At 46.9% G+C, this 20,880-nt stretch overlaps 1 protein-coding gene across 2 annotated transcripts in view; it reads right to left on the reverse strand.

Moving 5' to 3' along the window:
• The window catches only part of SNX29 (sorting nexin 29), a 179,820-nt gene extending 159,159 nt beyond the window's left edge, over nt 1-20,661 (reverse strand). The window contains exons 1-8 of one of the 2 annotated variants that reach the window (XM_058156920.1): nt 20,596-20,661; nt 14,493-14,557; nt 14,198-14,250; nt 10,529-10,653; nt 8,553-8,733; nt 7,840-7,910; nt 5,048-5,296; nt 1,479-1,848 (exon numbers count right to left, since the gene is read on the reverse strand). In XM_058156920.1, coding sequence (XP_058012903.1) covers nt 1,479-1,848; nt 5,048-5,296; nt 7,840-7,910; nt 8,553-8,733; nt 10,529-10,653; nt 14,198-14,250; nt 14,493-14,557; nt 20,596-20,602 — 1,121 coding nt within the window. In that variant the 5' untranslated portion in view covers nt 20,603-20,661. Of the gene's footprint in view, nt 1-1,478; nt 1,849-5,047; nt 5,297-7,839; nt 7,911-8,552; nt 8,734-10,528; nt 10,654-14,197; nt 14,251-14,492; nt 14,558-20,328; nt 20,354-20,595 lie in introns of those variants that run through there. The other variant, XM_058156919.1, reaches the window with a different exon arrangement.
• Nucleotides 20,662-20,880: the final 219 nt, after the last annotated feature.

Genomic DNA, 20,880 nt, shown 5'->3' on the forward strand with positions numbered 1-20,880 from the left:
ATTTCAGGCGTTAAGTCACTGCTGTTGTTAAGCGGGCCGCCAAGTGACCTGACTCAATTTTACAACGGTTGTAAAACAACTCTCGGCAGTCATTGAGCAAACCCCACGGTTATAAAGAAAGTCACCCAACCAAATTAACTCAACTCAAATCTCCTGAATGGGGCAATTTTTGCCAGACAAGAGGCCAAAAACGTCACCGACTGGCAATAAAACATCACAAATCATGAACACATGACGGTAGGACATAAATAGGAGCCGGTTGCCAAGCACCTGAAATGCTAGCTAGTACTGTCAGCTGCTACCTTATGCCTGTTTGCGCTTTGCTTCGCTGCGATGCAATGACAGACTGCCATGAACTGCGGGGAGAAGGAAGGAAGGGAGGAATACTTGGGGAAATGAAAATAAGTGCTGTATCTCCTTGAGATCCTGCCTCAAGGTCTTCCAGCTGGAAGGAGGAGGTGGGCCACATGCCAAACTGCATTTAGGGCTGATCGTTATCAGTGGTGGATTTCAAATTTTTTTACTACCAGTTCTGTGGCTGTGGCTTGGTGAGCGTGGCATGGCTTGGTGGGTGTGGCTTGGTGGGCATGGCAGGGGAAGGATACTGTAAAATCTCCATTCCCTCCCCAACCCAAGGGCCCCTGGTGGCTCAGACTGGTAAGACAGTCTGTTATTAACAGCAGCTGCTTGCAATTACTGCAGGTTCAAATCCCACCAGGCCCAAGGTTGACTCAGCCTTCCATCCTTTATAAGGTAGGTAAAATGAGGACCCAGATTGTTGGGGGCAATAAGTTGACTTTGTATATAATATACAAATGGATGAAGACTATTGCTTGACATAGTGTAAGCCGCCCTGAGTCTTCGGAGAAGGGCGGGATATAAATGCAAATAAAAAAAAAAAAATCCAGGGGAACAATAGTATAAAATCACCATTCCCTCCCCAATCCAGGGGAAGGATACTGCAAAATCCTCATTTCCTCCCGATCAGCTGGGACTTGAGAGGCAGAGAATAGATGGGGGCGGGGCCAGTCAGAATTTACTACCGGTTCTCCGAACTACTCAAAATTTCCGCTACCGGTTCTCCAGAACTGGTCAGAACCTGCTGAAACCCACCTCTGATCGTTATGAATACATCCTGCCTGAACATGATCGGTTATATCAGGGCAGGCAACGAGAGGTAGTTAAAGAGGGAAAAGTAGAACTTAGGGATTTGGGCCCGCGATTTTCAGCTCTAGCTTTGCACTACAGCAACGCAGCTGACCTTTAATAAACTATACCTTTCTCCACAAATGGAGCCAAGGATCCTGTTCTTTAATTTGGAGGTTTAAGTTGTGGCAGATCCGACAATTACATAACCACCCGGGGGGGAGTTGTAGCTTCAAGGACAGATAATGAGAATCTTTTGTGTGTGTGTGGGGGGGTGTCTGTTGTAAATTTGGTCGTTAAGCAAGGACTACCTGTATTCGGTCCAGACTCACTTTGTGAGCACCTGTGTGTCGTCCATCACATTGTGGTTCCTCAATGTTCTGACGCGATTCTCCTCGTTCTCTTCGGCCTCTTCATCATCTATGCTTTTGACATCCAGTTTCAGGTAGCTGCAGTCCCCGTTCAGGTACTCAGAACGATGTCTCAGCGACGTCCCATCCTGGTTGCCGGGCAGAAGATCCACCTGTTCAGTTACCGAAGAAGCTGCTGAGGCTGAAAGCCTGTCGCAGCCGTCTTCGGAGTCTTCTCCTGCCGCTGTCCCCCGTAAGGGGGTCCCGAAAAGTTGGCCCTCTTCGTCATCGAACGAAATGATTTTTGTGACTTTCTTCTTTTTCTTCGTTCGATCTTTCCGGCATTTGAAATCTGAAGGAAGAGAAGGAAGAGGGTGGTCCCAAAGGAAAGACTTTAACTCGTGGTCCAAGCTTGGCAACTTTTAAGACCTGTGGACTTCAGCTCCCAGAATTCCCCAGCCAGCCAGCCATGCTGGGAATTGAATTCTGGGAGTTGGTCCGTAGGGTCTTGAAAACTGACAAGGTTGGATACCCCAGAATGAACACCAAAAAAGTTTGTAAGGTAAGACTGTTCTACTATTTTCGAAAATCTCGTTTTAAGCCACGTTGAAATTGGGTTTTGTGGGATGTCCAAACTGAGTTCAAGGGGTTGACTTGTGGTTGAATGCTTTAATCACAGGGAAATACGCTATCCTTTTTCTCAATTTACTCAGATAAATCTTGGTCTAGCAACTTCGTAGAAGCAGGATGATAAAGGTGCAATCTCTCCTTCAACATATGAAATTAGTTGGATCCAGTGGTAGGATTCAAGTAATTTAACAACCGGTTCTCTGCCCTAATAATTTATTCCAACAACCACTTTGCCAAACTGCTCAGTAAGTTAACAACCGGTTCTCCCGAAGTGGTGCGAACTGGCTGAATCCCACCACTGGTTGGATCCCAATTTCTGATTTGTGTACACACACAAACACACACACCTATATCAGAGGTGGGATTATATATTTATATTATATTTATTTGATTTTTATACCGCCCTTCTCCCGAAGGACTCAGGGCGGTGTACAGGCAGAATAAAACCAACAAAAAACAATATACAATATACAAAATTAAAATCAGTTAAAAACTTATTAAATGAGCCTGAAAAATTTAAGAAATTTACCATAAAACCAATAACCCCATTAAAATTGCTAAAAATTTAAGTTTAAAATTTCATTCAAGCCAGCCCCGCGCGAATAAAAAGATATGTTTTCAGTTCGCGACGGAATGTCCGAAGGTCAGATATCTGGCGTAAGCCCGGGGGGAGTTCGTTCCAGAGTGTGGGGGCCCCCACAGAGAAGGCCCGTCCCCTGGGGGCCACCAGCCGACATTGTTTGGCGGATGGCACCCTGAGGAGTCCCTCTCTGTGAGAGCGTACGGGTCGGTGGGAGGCATGTGGTAGCAGTAGGCGGTCCCGTAAGTACCCAGGTCCTAAGCCATGGAGCGCCTTAAAGGTCGTGACTAACACCTTAAAGTGCACCCGAGAGGCCACAGGTAGCCAGTGCAGCCTGCGCAGGAGAGGTGTTACATGGGAGCTGCGTGCAGCTCCCCATCACCCGCTGCCGCGCTCTGACTAACTGAAGCCTCCGGACGCACTTCAAGGGGAGCCCCATGTAGAGAGCATTACAATAATCCAAGCGAGAGGTAACGAGCGCATGAGTGACCGTGCATAAGGCATCCCGATCAAGGAAGGGGCGCAACTGCCGAACCAGGCGAACCTGGTGGAAGGCCCTCCTGAGACGGCCGTCAAATGATCTTCAAACGACAGCCGGTCATCCAGGAGGACACCCAAGTTGCGCACCCTATCCTTTGGGGCCAATAACTGCTCAACAGCCAGCCGCGGTTGCAGCTGGCTGAATCGGGATGCCGGCATCCACAGCCACTCCGTCTTGGAGGGATTAAGCTTGAGCCTGTTTCTCCCCATCCAGACCCGTACGGCCTCCAAACACCGGGACAGCACTTCAACAGCTTCATTGGGGTGGCCCGGGGTGGAAAAGTACAGCTGGGTGTCGTCAGCGTACTGCTGGTATCTCACCCCAAAGCCACTGATGATCTCACCCAGCGGCTTCATATAGATGTTGAACAGCAGGGGCGAGAGGATCGACCCCTGCGGGACCCCACAGGTGAGGCCCCTCGCGGTCGACCTCTGCCCCCCCGTCAACACCGTCTGCGACCGGTCGGAGAGATAGGAGGAGAATTCACTTACGTTCCCTACTGATTTGCAAATGTGACCTTCCGCGCACACGCAGTGCTTGCGCATTACGTCTGGGTGGGTGGCGGAGTCTCCTGTAGTCGTCACTACCAGTTCACCCGAACTGGACAGAACTGGCTGAATCCCACCTTTCATGTATATGGAAGGGCTGCGGTGTGGCTCAGGCTGTAAGAAGCCTGTTATTAAAACACAGCTGCCTGCAATTACTGCAGGTTCAAGTCCCACCAGGTCCAAGGTTGACTCAGCCTTCCATCCTTTATAAAGGACCCAGATTGTTGGGGGGGGGCAATAAGTTGACTTTGTAAATATACAAATAGAATGAGACTATTGCCTTACACACTGTAAGCCGCCCTGAGTCTTCGGAGAAGGGCGGGATATAAATGTAAACAAAAAAAAAATATGTATATGTACAATATATGTATATGTATAGGGTTATTTACGGGACCGCCTACTGCTACCGTTTGCCTCCCACCGACCCGTGCGCTCTCATAAGGAGGGACTCCTCAGGGTGCCGTCAGCCAAACAATGTTGGCTGGTGGCCCCCAGGGGAAGGGCCTTCTCTGTGGGGGCTCCCATCCTCTGGAACGAACTTCCCCCAGGACAACTTCCTGACCTTCGGACCTTTCGCCGCGAGCTGAAGACATATCTATTCTTCCGCACAGGACTGGCATAGAATTTTTTAGAATATTTATTATTGATTTTTTAAATTTTAATGGGGTTTTATGGTTTTATGTATTTTTAACTGGGGCCAAATTGAATAAGTCTTTTAATTATTGGTTTTATCTGTATCGTATTTATTGATTGTTGGTTTTTACTTGGCTGTGAATTGCCCTGAGTCCTTCGGGAGAAGGGCGGTATAAAAATTAAATTATTATTATTATTAATTATTAATTATTATTATTATTATTATTATTATTATTATTATTATTATTATTATTATTATTATTATTATTATTATATGTAAATGTGACCTGACTTGACCTGAATTTATGACTTTTTTTTGTGGCGATCATTAACCAACATCATGGTTATTAAGCAAAGACCATGGTCATTAAGTGAAACAAGAAACTGGCAAAATACATTGTAAATCACGGTCACATGACTGCAGAACACCGCAACTAGCCATAAACATTTGCTGGTTGCCAAGTGTTCGTAATGTGGTTGTGGGACTGAAGGGAGGGGTGTGTCCGTGCAGCTGTCAGAACTTCAGAATCCGGTCCTAAGTAACTTTGGGGAGGGGGAGGGGGTTGTTCTAACTTTGAACAGTCACTAAGCAACTGGCCATTAAGCGAAGAGCACGTACCACCGCTGACGCTCTTGGATAAAATAGGTAGCAGGTCAGCATCTTGATCAGATTTGATTAGCATGGAAACAGGGGATGAAGACGTGATCTCCCGGAAGAGGGTGCTGACACCTTGGGTGGATTCCTTCAGCAAAGAGGTCACGTTCTGGGTGGATTCCTTGAGAAGGTCAGAGACGGAGGGTGGGCATTTGCTTGGTCCATTTAAATCCTTATTATCGATGTTGATTGCAAAAAGAATCGAGTTCAGCCCTTTGGATAAAGCAGAAACAGGGAAAAAAACCCAGTAATTTAAAGGTAAAGGTAAAGGTAAAAGGTAAAGGTTCCCCTCGCACATACGTGCTAGTTGTTCCTGACTCTAGGGGGCGGTGCTCATCTCCGTTTCAAAGCCGAACAGCCAGCGCTGTCCAAAGACGTCTCCGTGGTCATGAGTCAACGCCAAAAGCGCACGGAACGCTGTTACCTTCCCACCAAAGGTGGTCCCTATTTTTTTCTATTTGCATTTTTACGTGCTTTCGAAACTGCTACGTTGGCAGAAGCTGGGACAAGTCATGGGAGCTCACCCCGTTACACGGCTGCAACTAGGGATTCGAACCGCTGAGCTGCCGAACTTTCGATCGACAAGCTCAATGTCCTAGCCCCTGAGCCACTGCGTCGGCAACCTTAAACACTCAAAGAACCACAAAGGTTCTAACCGGAAGCCCCCCATTCAATTCTGGAGCCGACTGGAAGTCCGGTTCCCCCACCATAGAGTCTCCTCCTAGCGCAGTGTCCTTTTTCCTCTAACTGTCCTAACCGAAAGGCCTATCTATTGTGGAGCTGACCGGAAAACCCGGCCCTTGCCGTAGAGTCTCCTCCTGGCGCGCTGTGCTTTTCCCCTCCCTAACCGGAAGCTCCTCTCAAAACTGTGGTGCCAACTGGCAAGAGGGAGCCACAACAGTAGGATGAAAGAGCCACATGCGGCTCCAGAGCCGTGGGTTGCCGACCCCTGGCTCTAAATACTCCATACAAAAATAAATACATAAAATAACTTTTTCTTTTTCTTTCAAGATGCAAAAAGCTGAACTTTCTAGCTGCAAAGCAGATTTTTCCCAAGAGTTACAGTGGTGCATTCTTTGAGACAAGAAAGTCTAGACTATGGTGGGTTCGATGTTGTGAAAAAGAACAGAGATACTACAACCTCTGAGCTGGGGTATGTGAGAAAAAAAAAACAACAGATTAGGATTGGCCAGAGGAAAACGAGGGAAATAAGACAGAACTATTTACATCAGGGGCGTTCAACTTTGGCGACTAAGATTTGTGGACTTCAACTCCCAGAATTCCTTAGCCAGCATGTCTGGGCTGGGGGATTCTGGGAGCTGAAGTCCACAGGTTTTAAAAGTCGCCAAGGTTGGATACCCGTGATTTAAATAGAGGAAGTTCTTCATTATCAGTTAAGATTCGATCAGTTGCTGCAGTGAGCCCTGGGCAGACCTGTACGTTGGGGAAACAAAACAGCCACTTCATAAATGCTTGGCACAACATAGAAGAACAAATCCATCAGGACTAGATTCAGCAGTCCACCTGCATTTGAAAGACAAAAGCTGCTCTTTTGAAGAGAGCAAAGTCCACCTTATGGACAGAGACAACCGCTGGACTGAAAGAGGGGTTAAAGAGGCCATCTATGTCAAAATTTAACAGTCCTCTCTCAACAGGAGCGGGGAAAAAATACAACATCATCTAACTCCAGGATACAGCACAGTCCTTTCAGCAGTTGCAAGAAGGCTCCACATCCATTTGCACCACTCAGGTGACCCTGAGGACACAGATAAACCTCCAGGTGGCCTCAACTACTCTCTAAAAGGATGCAAAGGACCAGCCGTCTGCAAGGAGTATAAACCCTTCCATTCCCCACCATCCAGTCAGAGCAGAAGAAGCTTCTTGGATGAGAAGCGAAACGTCTTCAAAAGAAAAAACAAGAAAGTCCAGTTGCTTCTTGGGGGGAGGAAAGAAAAAAGCACCTTTGGGACAGAAGCCGAGTTCCAAGAAGAGGCAGCATGACAGTGATTGTTAGTTCACAAGTGAAGCTATTACGGCTTGTTGACCACAATGTGTAGTTCAGGTTGGGACGCAAAACCCTTGCTGCAGATAATTCAGTAGTGTTGCGACCCAGGGCCCAAGTAGGTAGTAGGAAACTCAGTCAGTGAAAAAACAAACAAACTTTATTCGAACAGCTGAGAATGACTTCATTCCCAGCGTAGTTCAACTAAATTAAAGCAAATTCCTCCCAACACAAATTCCTCAGTCCTATCGCAAACCTTGGTCCAATTAGGCAAACTGCCAAAGGCCTTTCTTGGCAAACGTTCAGAAGTCACAGATACAAAAATAAATGCAAGAAGACAAAGCTACCAATGTTGTTTTCCGGCAAAGCCCAAACGCCGTTGCTGGTCCTTTAAGCCTTATGGGAGGGGCCAATCATCTCTTGGCCCTACTCCCGAGTTGTCCTCTTTGCTTGAGCTGCTCTTGCCTTCTGGCAGCTCTTCTCATGCGTGCATTAGGAACAGGTTCCTCCTGTTCCTCTGCCTCACTTCTATCAGGCTCCGGAGGCTCTGGAGTTCGCACCTCACTCCCCGATGGCCCTGGCCCCACCTCAGCTTCATCGCTTTCTGACTCTGTTGCCAGCTCTGCAGACTGCTGGCAGACCACAAGTAGGGTACAGTTTAAATGACTTGCTTAAATCCTAGCTAGACAACGAACGAACCCAGCAGCTTTTATCGCTGCCTTGGCTTGGTTCCAAGAGATTGGCCCAGGCTTACCAGCTGCCATGGTGGGAATCATACTGGATCGTTCTTCGTCCATCAAGAAGGACCAGTCTTCATAGAAGACACTGAAGACAAAAGGCAGGGAGGAAAAAAACAAAACAAAAGTAACAACTGTCTTGCTTAGCAGTGGAAACTTTGCGCTCAACTGTCATAAGTCGAGGACTACCTGCCATAGGGTTGGAAGGAATCTCGGAGGATTTCTAGTCCGAATCTTCGCCCCTGGCAGGAGATCCAATACAATTTCAGACAAATGGCTATCCGTTTTATTATTATTAACACTGATGCTGTGATCCAGTTTGGTAATGAAACGTCTCCCAGAAAACAACTAAGCTCCTCTTCCTCCCCACCCTTCAAACTCCCCTCCCTCCTAGCACTGATGATGTTACCTATTTGGGTAATGAAACATCTGCCAGAAAACAACCAAGCTCAGAGAGCACCAAGCACCCCACAGTCATTATCTTTCTGCTCCTCCCCTTCCTGCTCCTCCTTCTCCCCTCCCCGGGTACAAACTCCATTCCCTTCTGGCACTGATAATGTTACCTATTTGGGTCATGAAATGTCTGCCAGAAAACAACCAAGCTCAGAGAAACCCCACAGTTCAACCCTGAGCTGCAAATGTTCTCTTTTACCGAGAACTACGGTATATCTACCTAAAAGTCCCTTTTTCAAAACCTTCCCCCATGAAGAAGAGCACTTATAAAACTTACCTGAGATGGTTTTTATCTGCAAGCAACATGTGCAAATATCTTTCTAGGGAATGTTCGTTGAGAGCACAGCGTAGCCAAGCCCGGCCTCGCCCCGTATCCGTAGTGATGTTCTTCAGAGAATAGAAACGCTGCAGTTCGTGTTTATTAAGCACTTCTTTCACGTAGTACCAGAACATGGATTCTGAGGAGGAAAAAAGCAGGTTCGCGCTTGAAGTTTGCACCGGCAAGATCAGCAAAAAATGTATACAGATCTGCTAAATGTTGGTGTTCTGTCCCCCTCCCCATCTCACAGAGAAGACACAGAGACGCGTGTCCCACAGTCCTTTATATTTGCAACAGACCTGATTTTCGGTAATGAATGAAAGCCTTGGCAGCCACAGTGCAAAGGCCTGCCAAGTTCCGAGTTCTTTATCTCTTACGGAGACAGAAGCCCACGTGTCCAAGATCCGTTGCCTGTTTTTTGCCCTCCCCGAACCTCCACGCACTTCCTACACTTACCTGCATCCAAAACAAGCTGCGTGGGAACTCCTGGGATGGAAAGGCAGGGGTGAGCGGGGCCAGACAGGAGTGGGATTTGAGGGTTCTCCGAATTGCACAGAATCTTAGCTAGAGGTTCTCCCGAACCCCTGCGAACCCCCAGCAGCCCCGCCCGTCCCAAAGTGAGGTGAATTCCCAGGATCTCAGCTCACTCACCATGATGCAAAGAGCCACAAGCATCAAAAAACCCAGTCAGAAAGAGCTACGGTAACTTCACCGGTGTCCCTGTCGTTTTTCCACATTTATTGCCTGCTTTTTAGGAAAGAGATCTGCACCCAAGTTTTTATTTTTTTCCCAACAGAGCACCCCCAGGCACATAACACACTCAAAACCGTAGAAATGGTGGTAGACTTTAGGAGAAACCCTTCCATACTTCCACCTCTCACAATACTAGACAACACAGTATCAACAGTAGAAACCTTTAAATTTCTAGGTTCTATCATATCGCAAGATCTAAAATGGACAGCTAACATCAAAAACGTCATCAAAAAAGGACAACAAAGAATGTTCTTTCTGCGCCAACTCAGGAAGCTCAAACTGCCCAAGGAGCTGCTGAGCCAGTTCTACAGAGGAATTATTGAGTCTTTCATTTGCACCTCTATAACTGTCTGGTTCGGTTCTGCAACCCAACAAGAAAGACACAGACTTCAGAGGATAATTAGAACTGCAGAAAAAATAATTGCTACCAACCTGCCTTCCATTGAGGACCTGTATACTGTACGAATCAAGAAGAGGGCCGTAAAAATATTTACAGATCCCTCACATCCAGGACATAAACTGTTTCAACTCCTACCCTCAAAACGACGCTATAGAGCACTGCACACCAGAACAACTAGACACAAGAACAGTTTTTTCCCGAAGGCCATCACTCTGCTAAACAAATAATTCCCTCAACACTGTCAGACTATTTACTGAATCTGCACTACTATTAATCTTCTCATCGTTCCCATCACCAATCTCTTCCCACTTATGACTGTATGACTGTAACTTTGTTGCTGGCAATCCTTATGATTTATATTGATATATTGACCATCATTTTGTGTTGTAAATGTTGTACCTTGATGAACGTATCTTTTCTTTTATGTACACTGAGAGCATATGCACCAAAGACAAATTCCTTGTGTGTCCAATCACACTTGGCCAATAAAAAATTCTATTCTATTCTATTCTATTCTATTCTATTCTATTCTATTCTATTCTATTCTATTCTATTCTATTCTATTCTATTCTATTCTAACCACAACAGAAGAGATGTGCCCAACATGGGAAAGAATGACCAGTATAAGGAGGCCCATCCAAGCTTCAACTCGGGTAAGAAACAGGCGGTGCTGTTGAAATGAGCTCAGTTGGCACGGAAGGAAGACCGCGGAAGCGTTATTAAGAAGAAGAAAAAATGAAAATGAGGAAGAGGCAAGCATGCTAGAAGGCTGAATATTTACCCATTTCGGTTTTAGTGGAGAAACCGGTGACTTGCTTGATGGCGGCGGCGGTTAATGCTAACCCCCGGGTCCTCTTCAAACCATGCTGAAGGACGGACTCGAACTGCGCACAGAGGCACGTGACTCTGAAAAAAAACCGCGGTCAAATTGAATGGGAAACGCTGCACAAAAGGGAGGGGAGCAGAGACCCAGAGCTCACTTGCGACGGCAATAGAGGTGAAAACGGCGCTTTGCCGATGCCAAAGCAGTACAAGGGGATCACGCTTAGGGTGGCAAAACGCTCTACGGGAGGCACAGTCAAATCTCAAATGGGCATGGATTAAGACAGAGGTGTTGTGACTTGTCCTCCCTCCTCTCCTCAGCCGGGCCCCTCCCGTCTCCAACCGGGCCTTTTATCAGACTCCGAGTCTGATAATGAAGATGAACGGCCTGTCATGCCTCCAGCCCCCGGCCCTGGCCCCATGCCCGGAGAGGATTCCAGGAGTGGGAGGACAAGCCCGATAAACCTCACTCGTACAGCGTGTGTTCCTTTGGCTCAGCCGTCAGAGGAAGCCAGCCAGATGCTGGAATTACTCGGCCCTACTCCCTCTGACCCCTCCCTTTCCCAGAAGCTGCCAGCAGATCCAGCTGAAGACAATTCAGAGTAGGAGGATCCTCGCTTCCGGAGATCTGAGAGGCGACGCCAGCAGAAGGAGGGGTGCGGCAGGCCTGGATAAATGCTGAGTCATGGAGCCACACCCCACAGCCTATATAAAGGACCTGCTTTTGGCATTCCAACCTTGAGTCAAGCAAAGTCTTATCGAGTTTGCTGATATCGGACCCTATCGCTGAAGTCACAACTTGGACTCCTGCCTGCCCTGATAAACCTCGAAGGAACTTGGCAAGCTGCAGAGGCTTCGTTGCCAAGTTTGTCACGGACTTCCTTGACTCGTTCATCAGAGAGTGGGGTGGGACATGACAAGAGGTTTCAAACTCAAAGCCCACAGGCCAGATCCGGCCCACAGGGCTGTCCTGGAAAATGTAAGGGACCGTCCCGCGTTGCTTTGGCCCAGTCTACCCGCATCGCTTCAGCCCGGGCTACCAAATGCAAAGAGGAAACATGCCAGCAGTTTGGAGAATGGCGTCACGTGGCCCAGCTGACCACACCCACCCAGTCGGCCTGAGATCTCAGGTGCTGTTGTGTCTTGTCCGCTCTCACTGCAGCCGGGGCCTTCTTATCTGCTCCCGAACATGGAGGAATGTATGCCTCCCGGCCCCAGTTCTGGCTCCATGCCCAGACAAGCTGCAGAGGAGGGGGCACCTCCCGGCCCCAGCCCTGGCTCCATGCCCAGGCAAACGGAGCAGCTAGACCCCTCCCCCTCCTCCACAGCATGTGAGCCTGAGGAAAGTTTACTTCCAACAACAGCTGATTGGAGTGACCCTCGCATCAGAAGATTGGATAGGCGGAGGCAACAGAAGGGGGGGAGGGGCAGGCCTTAATGAGTGCTGAGTCATGGAGCCACACCCCATGGCCTATATAAAGGATCTGCTTTCTGGCAGTCTCTGAGTCAGGCAAAGTCTAAACATATCTTGCTGAAGTCACTTTCTGGTCTCCTGCCTGCTCTGAGGACTTTGCTAGGACTTTGGGCAGAGCTGCAGAGGCAAGCCTGATTCGGATTTCCCTGACCCGGCCGTCAGCGGAGGAGTGGGACACGACAGGTGCTTTCTCCTAAAACTAAGCTGGGGACAGAACATAAGCTGCGAATTCCAGATTAAATCAGATTAAAGCGATAAATCTGATCACCGGAACTCCCGACGCTGAGAAAAGCTTGAGCAAATCCACTGACAAGAAAGCAGTCACTGGGTGTTTCCCAACTATTTCAATCATCATACCAGACATATTTCAAATTCAAAACATGAGTTCTGCTGAGTTTGACACAGTTCAATAAACAGAATAAACAAAGCAACCCGCCAAAATTTTAGCCAGGAGTTCTCCACCCGGTTGCTAGGTGGCCATGGCCATGGTGGGCGTGGCCTAATTGGCCTCCTGCACCACAGCGGGAAGGGGGGCGTGTCTGCCCTCCCCAGGCTCCAGAGGCCCTCTGGAGGCCAGAAACAGGCCAATTTCTGGTCTTCCCAAACTTCCGGTAGGCCCATTTTTCACCGTCGCTTAGCTTCCGCGCATGCCCTGCATCCAAAACGGGCCACGTGGGGACTCCTGGGAGGGGTGGGTGAGGCCAGCCAGGAGTAGGATTTGGGGGTTCTCCAAACTACACAGAATCTTAGCTAGAGGTTCTCCCAAACCCCTACGAACCCCCAGCAGCCCACCCTTGCAACCCACCCCAAAAGTCTACGCGCTCCTGGGGGAGACACCTGTTTGGATTGAAACAACCTCGGGAATTTTAAGCTGGCTGGGGAATTCTGAGAGTTGATGTCCACCCAGCTCAAAGTTCTGAGAGTTGTGAAACACCCGTCTAGGATGAGGAAGGAAAGTCCCTTCTCTCTTTTGTTCATTTTTAGGAAGGACAATGTTCAAACCACACATTCGGTGAAGATAATCAGGGGTAATCCCCACTCCAGAGCTAAACATCCTCTCTTCCTAATTCTTATCAAGGGCTTGAAAGTTTTCTAAAAGCTGAATCTGTACTGCAAGGCAAAAACCGTCTCAGCCCTCGGCTTCGTTTTATAATAGCCATGACGTGAAAAGGAAACAGAAGAAGAAGAGAAACAAGCCTTCGAAGCCCCGTTGCTTTTCTGGAGAAACAAGACGGGATGCAACCACACCATAAAAACAGGAATCCCCTGAAAATTATTGGCAAGTATTATGTCCCTAACCCCAAAAACAGAGAAGAGAAACTGAGGGGTGTGAAAGCTTCTTACATCAACTTCCTCAAAGCTAAGTGGGAATTGGGGCCACTGGAATGAAGATTTTACGGTATCCTTCCCCCAGGAGTGGGGAGGGAATGGGGATTTTGCAATATCCTTCCCCCAGGAGTGGGGAGGGAATGGGGATTTTGCAATATCCTTCCCCCAGGAGTGGGGAGGGAATGGAGATTTTGCAGTATCCTTCCCCCAGGAGTGGTGAGGGAATGGAGATTTTGCAATATCCTTCCCCTGGAGTGGGGAGGGAATGGGGATTTTGCAGTATCCTTCCCCTGGAGTGGGATAGGAATGGAGATTTTGCAATATCCTTGCCCCAGGAGTAGGGAGAGAGTGGAGATTTCGCAGTATCCTTCCCCTGGAGTGGGATAGGAATGGAGATTTTGCAATATCCTTCCCCTGGAGTGGGGAGGGAATGGGGATTTTGCAGTATCCTTCCCCCAGGAGTGGTGAGGGAATGGAGATTTTGCAGTATCCTTCCCCTGGAGTGGGATAGGAATGGAGATTTTGCAATATCCTTGCCCCAGGAGTAGGGAGAGAGTGGAGATTTCGCAATATCCTTCCCCTGGAGTGGGATAGGAATGGAGATTTGGCAGTATCCTTCTCCCAGGAGTGGGGAGAGAATGGGGATTTTGCAGTATCCTTCCCCTGCCACACCCACCAAGCCACGCCCACAGAACCACAGTAGTCAAAAACATTTGAATTCCACCATTGCTCTCAATATCTTTTGAGACTTGATGCCCACCATCAAACCCCTGCAGATTGAACTTCTCATTCCAAAAAAAAAAATCTTTGTTATTTCAAACTCACCTGCTATCTGAATCAGAAGCGATCTCTTTCCTTCCTCCAAATCGGATCTGGCACTGTAACACAAAGTCTGTGCATTAACAACAAAAGCTGGCTGGGATAAACTTTCGTGCACTTAAGAGTTTGCCCAACACACAATTTTAAACACCAGATTTCTTTTGTTAAAAAAAAAACGAGAAGAAAAGAGAGCGTGAGATGCTGCAAAGCTGTTAAGTGCGAGAATTGGACACGAGGCACTTTCCCCTCCCCCCCCCCCGCGTCATCGTAACTTCGAACAGGTGAACTTTCCATTTCTCACCTGTTTAACCGCATCCAGTAAGCGCTCAAGTAAAAACTGTCTTCGGGCAGCACTGTTCTGCAGCCCTAAAATTCAAGAAGAGACATGTTACGTGATATATTAAATATTCTTTCCGTTTCCAGTTAAGTGAGAATGAATGAGACATGACTTTGCAAAACCAGGGTTTTTTTCTTCCTTTTCTCCATAACAATCCCAGTTCCTTGGAAGCTAATTGAACTATTTCTTCAAACAGATACAGAGAGAGACAGAGAGAGAGAGAGAGAGAGACAGACAGACAGATAGCGAGACAGAGAGAAGCAGAGAGAGAGAGAGAGAGAGACAGACAGACAGACAGACAGAGGCAGAGAGAGGCAGAGACACAGAGACAGAGAGAGAGACGATAGAGAGAGACAGACAGAGAGAGGCAGAGACACAGAGACAGAGAGAGAGAGAGAGAGAGAGAGACAGACAGACAGAGAGAGCCAGAGAGAGAGAGAGAGAGAGAGAGAGAGAGAGAGAGAGATCCATAACACAACCAGAGTAAGCAAAAGTGAGAAGGTTACTTGGTACACTTGATATATTGCAGAAAGAAGTTCAGTACATTTGCAGTTTATTGAGAAATGAGGATTTCTAGCCCCATAATCCACTTCTAATAACAGACTTGGATGCCCATCTTGGAACAGAGGCGAAAGGATTATCAAGAAGCAAAATGAAACATGGATAGTCTTGAATAAAACCTTAACAGTTCGTATTATCCCACAAGAAAATACCAGCTGTCTGAAATCCCAAACATTTTAAAGGATCCTGCACATTAATAAAGGATACTACATTCAATATCACTTTTCGTTCCAAGGTGCATCTCCAGTTATTTTAAATAGCTGAAACTATGCAAGGCAGCAGACCCCACGAGATCTGAGTGCCCATGAGATCTGAGGGACTACTAAATTCATAATTTTAAATCCCGCGGACCACTGATAGGATCTGCCTAATGACCAACTGGGTGGGCAAGGCAAGGTGGTTATGTGACTGGGTGGGTGTGGCCAACTCAATGACACTCACATCAAGGGGCACTTTGCCAGCCTCTACTCACTACTCCTCACCTGCCCGCCCGGGCTCCTTAGGGCCCCAAAAGGAAGCAGTTGTTGGAGCTAAGCAGCCACTGTGAGAAAGAGTTGGCAAAACAGCTCGGTTCAAATTGGATCTGGCCAAGAAGGAGGCTTACCAGAAGCACCTCACTGAGGACTACGAGCATAGGCTTTCCAAGCAGAAGACCTGCGGGAGTGCAAGGCCAGGTACCAGCGCCTGGAGGCTCAGCGGGCTCAGATGGTCAGCCAGTTTCAGGCCATGATGCAGTCCCACTGGAACAAGGCCCTCCGGCTCTTCGCCACCAGCGGCGCTTCCCTCCAGCCTTCGCACAAAGCCCCGCACCAAGAGGCCAAAGCAGACCTCAAGTTGGAATTTCTGACCCCCTCCAACCCGCACAAAAAGACCCTGAAGGAGGAGGTCTTTTATTTGCAATGCAAATAATTTTTCTGCGGACTGCCAAAATTTTCTTGCGGACCACCAGTGACCCACAGACCACCAGTTATTGACTGGGTGATCTGGTGGGAGCTAGGAAGCCTCCTTTTTTTATGGCAGCCCGTGCCCCATGGAACACCCAGATTGCCAGGCCTCGACCCTCCTAATCTTGTAAAGCTTTGAAGATTTTATTTATTTATTTATTTATTTGTCACAACAGTATATATAAGCATAAACACGAACTAACTGTACAAATTGGATACAATCAAAGGGAACATTAGGACAGGAACGGTAGGCACGCTGATGCTCATATGCACGCCCCTTACAGACCTCTTAGGAATGGGGTGAGGTCAATAGTAGATAGTTTTTGGTTAAAGATCTCCCTTTTGTTCTAAATGCTTGAACAAAAGACTACATGAAGGCCCTGGGTTTTTGGTATTTTTAATGGACTTAGTTTTATAGCTTTATTACAATTTTTATCTTGTTTTCACTTTTGATTGGGAGCTTTCAAAGTTAGTTTGTAAGATGGGCGGCTAGATAAATGTTCTAAATCAACAAGCACTAAAAAACATATCTCATTTCCACCCAAAGGCCAACCAAATAGAGATGGAGAATATGTTTCCAATTCAGAAAAGAGCCAAGCTTGAAACTCTCCATTTTGGGTTCAGATCAGTTCGTTAGATTTTCAAGCAGGCTTATTGGGCGGGTTCAGAAATCTACCGAAGGAATCTTACTTAAAAAGCAGCTTTCTGATCAACACACCGTCGGGGTTCCAATCTGAAACAGGAATTTCAAGCACAAAACACGAGGCTATTTTGAGCTTGGAAAATTTTCTGGGAATTGTCAGAAGTGTGTCATAATTCTTCCCGTAAGGTTAGAACGCTGTTTTCAATTTTGAATTTAGCACACGCTAAAAGCTCAAAACAGAGTGCTTCAGAATCAAAATATTTGGTACATCGTTATTAGTCAAGGGTCTACGGGAAGCGCCAAAAAAAATTATAGGCAGAAAATTATTCACATTTAAGGGTCTCAGAATTAATCTACAAGGCTTTCAAGTAGGAGAAAGAAAAATTGCGAACCAAAAACCTAATCAGTATTTATGGAGACTGTTATTAATGGCCAAATAATCAGAAATATCTATTCTGTTTCCCAGCGTCAGTTAGCAGCTAAGTTGCTAATTTTGCATTCGGTCACACTCTTGTACGATTTCTGAAAACTACGGATTCCAGCTTTGGACTTCTGGCCCGAGCTGATTTCTATATAAGTTACCAATTATTCCTTAATGATTTCAAGGAAGCAGAGAGGTAGGGGGAGGGAAGAAAGGAAGGAAAGAAGAAAGAACAGTCATTTCTGACATCAAATTGTTGTCTTTCTCAGTCTGCCACTTTTCATCTTTATTCAGCAGCTGCACATTTTATTCCTGAAGGCCAAAAACAAGCCTCAACACATTAACAATTCAGCTAGAGTACATTGGATGACTCTACGCAAAGCACAGGTATCAAATTGTTGTGTTTAGATGAGCAGCCGCTGCTCCAGAGTACATGACTTGCAAAACTATATTAGGAATATCTCCGTTTTGCTAAAAGCCCTGGATTCCCCTGAGATTCTCTTCTTGATATGGGGTAAAAAGGAAAAAGAAAAAAAGAAATTAAGGCTGTTTGCCAACAGATTGTAATTTTCAATATTACAGAAGGGAGGAGGATTTAAACGCATGAAGTGTTTAATTAAGAGCATCTTCTAAGCCACTGCTTCTCAGCTGGTGTTATGGATACAACAGTGAAATTCTGATATATTCTAAATGGAACCTAGGAGGAAAGTCACTTAAACTGTAATATAATAACAGCATGGCTGCAAACCAAAGTCTTTCTTTAAAAATGTGAAGGTTGTTGTTGTTTTTTTTAATTCTGCTGAGATCCGGATATTTTCCTAAAGTAACAGATGGGATTCAGCTACGGCAGTCCATTTGCAGAAGGAGAGTTAACAGATATTTGAAACGATAGTATCCATTTACTCATGCAAGGAAGTTTGCTTACTAAGCAACCTTAAGGGAACAATGTAAAAACATCAAGTCAGCGTGAGAAACAAAGTTCCTCAAATACAACAACACAAAACACCGGATCCCCTCAAGAGATAAACAAACATTTAAAGTAACTGTAGTGAAAAGTGAAGCTATCAAAAGTGACTGAATGTGTTTTGTGAGTGTGCAAATAAATGAATCCGGATTTTCTGCCTGGTGTGGACGCACGTCTTAACAGCAGCGAGGATTATTTTTGCACAATATTGAGAAAGTGAAGAAATACCGCAAGATGAAGAGATAATTAAGAAGATATTAGATTGTGCACAAATGGATAGACTTCCGTTGAAAATCAAACAGAAAAAAGGCCCAGAATATTATCAAAGATGGAACTTGGTTTACCAATGGTTGGGAAAAAGCGGGGGTGAGTAAGAAGGGAATTTATATTTATAAGCAATTTAAATACCAGACAAAACAATGTTTATTAAGCACGAAGAAATATAATAAATAGAACATTAAGGTAAAGGTAAAGTTTCCCCTCGCACATATGTGCTAGTCGTTCCCGACTCTAGGGGCCAGTGCTCATCTCCATTTCAAAGCCGAAGAGCCAGCGCTGTCCGAAGACGTCTCCGTGGTCATGTGGCCGGCATGACTCAATGCCAAAGGCGCACAGAACTCTGTTACCTTCCCACCAAAGGTGGTCCCTATTTTTCTACTTGCATTTTTTTATGTGCTTTCGAACTGCTAGGTTGGCAGAAGCTGGGACAAGTAATGGGAGCTCACCCCGTTATGCGGCACTAGGGATTCGAACCGCTGAACTGCCGAACTTTCAATCGACAAGCTCAGCATCTTAGCCACTGAGTCTTAGCCCTTAAATAGAACATTAATAACATTTATTTTTTTAAAAAATGCTGTTGATCCTTTCCACCAAGTTCCCTCAAGAGGTAAATGAATATTTAAAGTAACGGCAGTGAAAAGCGAAGCTATCAAAAGTGAACTGAATGCGTTTGGGAGTGTGCCAAATAAACGAATCTGGATTTTCTGCCTGAGTGCACGCTTTATGGTTCCATTAAAAAGAAATCCGCTTCAGCAATTCTATTGTCAAGTAACAACACATTCAGACATCCACTCCACCACCAACATAAAAGAGGGCAATCGCAGCCATGTCATTTAGCTCTAAAAAAAAAACCCTGACTTACGGCCAGTTCAGACAGCAAGTTGAAGTTTAACAGAAGCTTTAACCTATACATTTCATTTCCACTTTCACAACCGAAGCAAAACAATCATAGCCCTTGGAAAGATCCAGAAGTGTTTACACCTCGAAGAAATAAGTGAAATAGGTGGCTATCTATGGTGATTCTCAATCATCCAGCACCCAAAAGTGCTTTTTCAAAAGGCAACTGGACTTTCTTGAGGGTTTTTTTTCCCTTTAAGACATTTTGCTTCTCCTCCAAGAAGCTTCTTCAGTTCTGAAGAACTGAACTGGAGAAGATTCTTGGAGGAGAAGCGAAAGGACTTTGAGGGGAAAAAACCCGGAGAAAGTCCAGCTGACTTTTAAAACACACCTTTGAAAGAAAAATAGGAAGGTGTCCCTGAAAAAGGTAGAGGGGTAGCCATAACCATGTCAACCCCTTAAGAAAATTGGCAGACTCTGAGCAAACGCAGAGTGCCTAAAAAGCTTAAGAAAAGTGGCGGAGTGCCTCTGAGTGGGTACAGAGTGCCCAGAGCCATATCCGTCCCCTTAAGAAAATCGGTAAAAGACAAAAAAAGATTAATATCATTAGAAGAGAAACCAAAGTATATTGGCAGAGTCTGAATTACTATAGTCAGAGTCTCCTCAAGCCGTTAAGAAAATGAGCAAAGCCTCTGAGCAGGTACAGAGAAACTCAACTCCTTAAGCAAACTGGAAGAAGGCCTCTGAGCAGGTGCAGAGTGCCCATCAACTCCTTAATAAAACATTGGCAGAGAGATCCTCTACAGAGTGCCCGAAAAACCCCTCCAGAAAACTGGCCGGGAAATGCCTCTGAGCGGGTACAGAGTGCCCAGAATACCTCAACTACCTACTAAAACAACCAGAAGGCTCCTGAGCGCGTACAGAGTGCCCAGACAGAGCCTGGTCAACAAGCCCTTAAGGGAAAAAAAAAATTGGCAAGAGTACCTCTGAGAGGGCACAGAGCGCTTCCTGCAGCCCCCACCCCCACCCCACAACAGCCATGCCCGTCAATCCCCCCAAAGCAGGCAAAGTGCCTCTGAGAGAGTGCAGAGCGCCCTGAACCTATTCACGCAAAGGCTTTTAAAGAACGAGCAAAACGAGAAGGGGGTTACCTCTGAGCATACGCCAAGCGCCGGGAGCTTTCGAGGGATTGGAAGGGTCAGCGGAGCTTTGACAGCTCCATCCCCCCACCGCAGAAGGGGATGGGTGAGGCTATAATGATGGGCAAGGGAGCCCCTGGGCATGTGCAGAGCGCCTCCTCCTCCTCCTCCTCCTCCCTTGTCCCCCATCCTCGGCACGAGCCAGAGGGAAGGACCCCACCCCCCAAAAATACCCCCAAAAAATACCCCCAAAAAAACCCCAACGGCAGCCCCACTCACCGCTCATGGTGCTCGCGAAGCCGGAGCGACTCGCCTCCCGCTCCCCCCGCCCCCAACCCCGCCCGGACTGCCAGAGCAGGGCGGCAGCCTCCGCCGCCGGAAGTGGCCCTCCGCCCCGGAAGCAAAATACGAGGGCGGGGGGGGGGAGGAACCCGGAAGCGTCCTGCCTAGAGTGGGGGTGGGGTTGTTTATCGTGGTCGCGGAGGGTGGGGTGGGGTTGTTTATCGTGGTCGCGGAGGGTGGGGGTGGGGGCGGAGTGGGACCGAGGGCTCGCCTTCCCGGGTG

The sequence above is a fragment of the Ahaetulla prasina genome, chromosome 14, assembly GCF_028640845.1.
Source record: "Ahaetulla prasina isolate Xishuangbanna chromosome 14, ASM2864084v1, whole genome shotgun sequence".
Taxonomy (NCBI): Eukaryota; Metazoa; Chordata; class Lepidosauria; order Squamata; family Colubridae; genus Ahaetulla; species Ahaetulla prasina.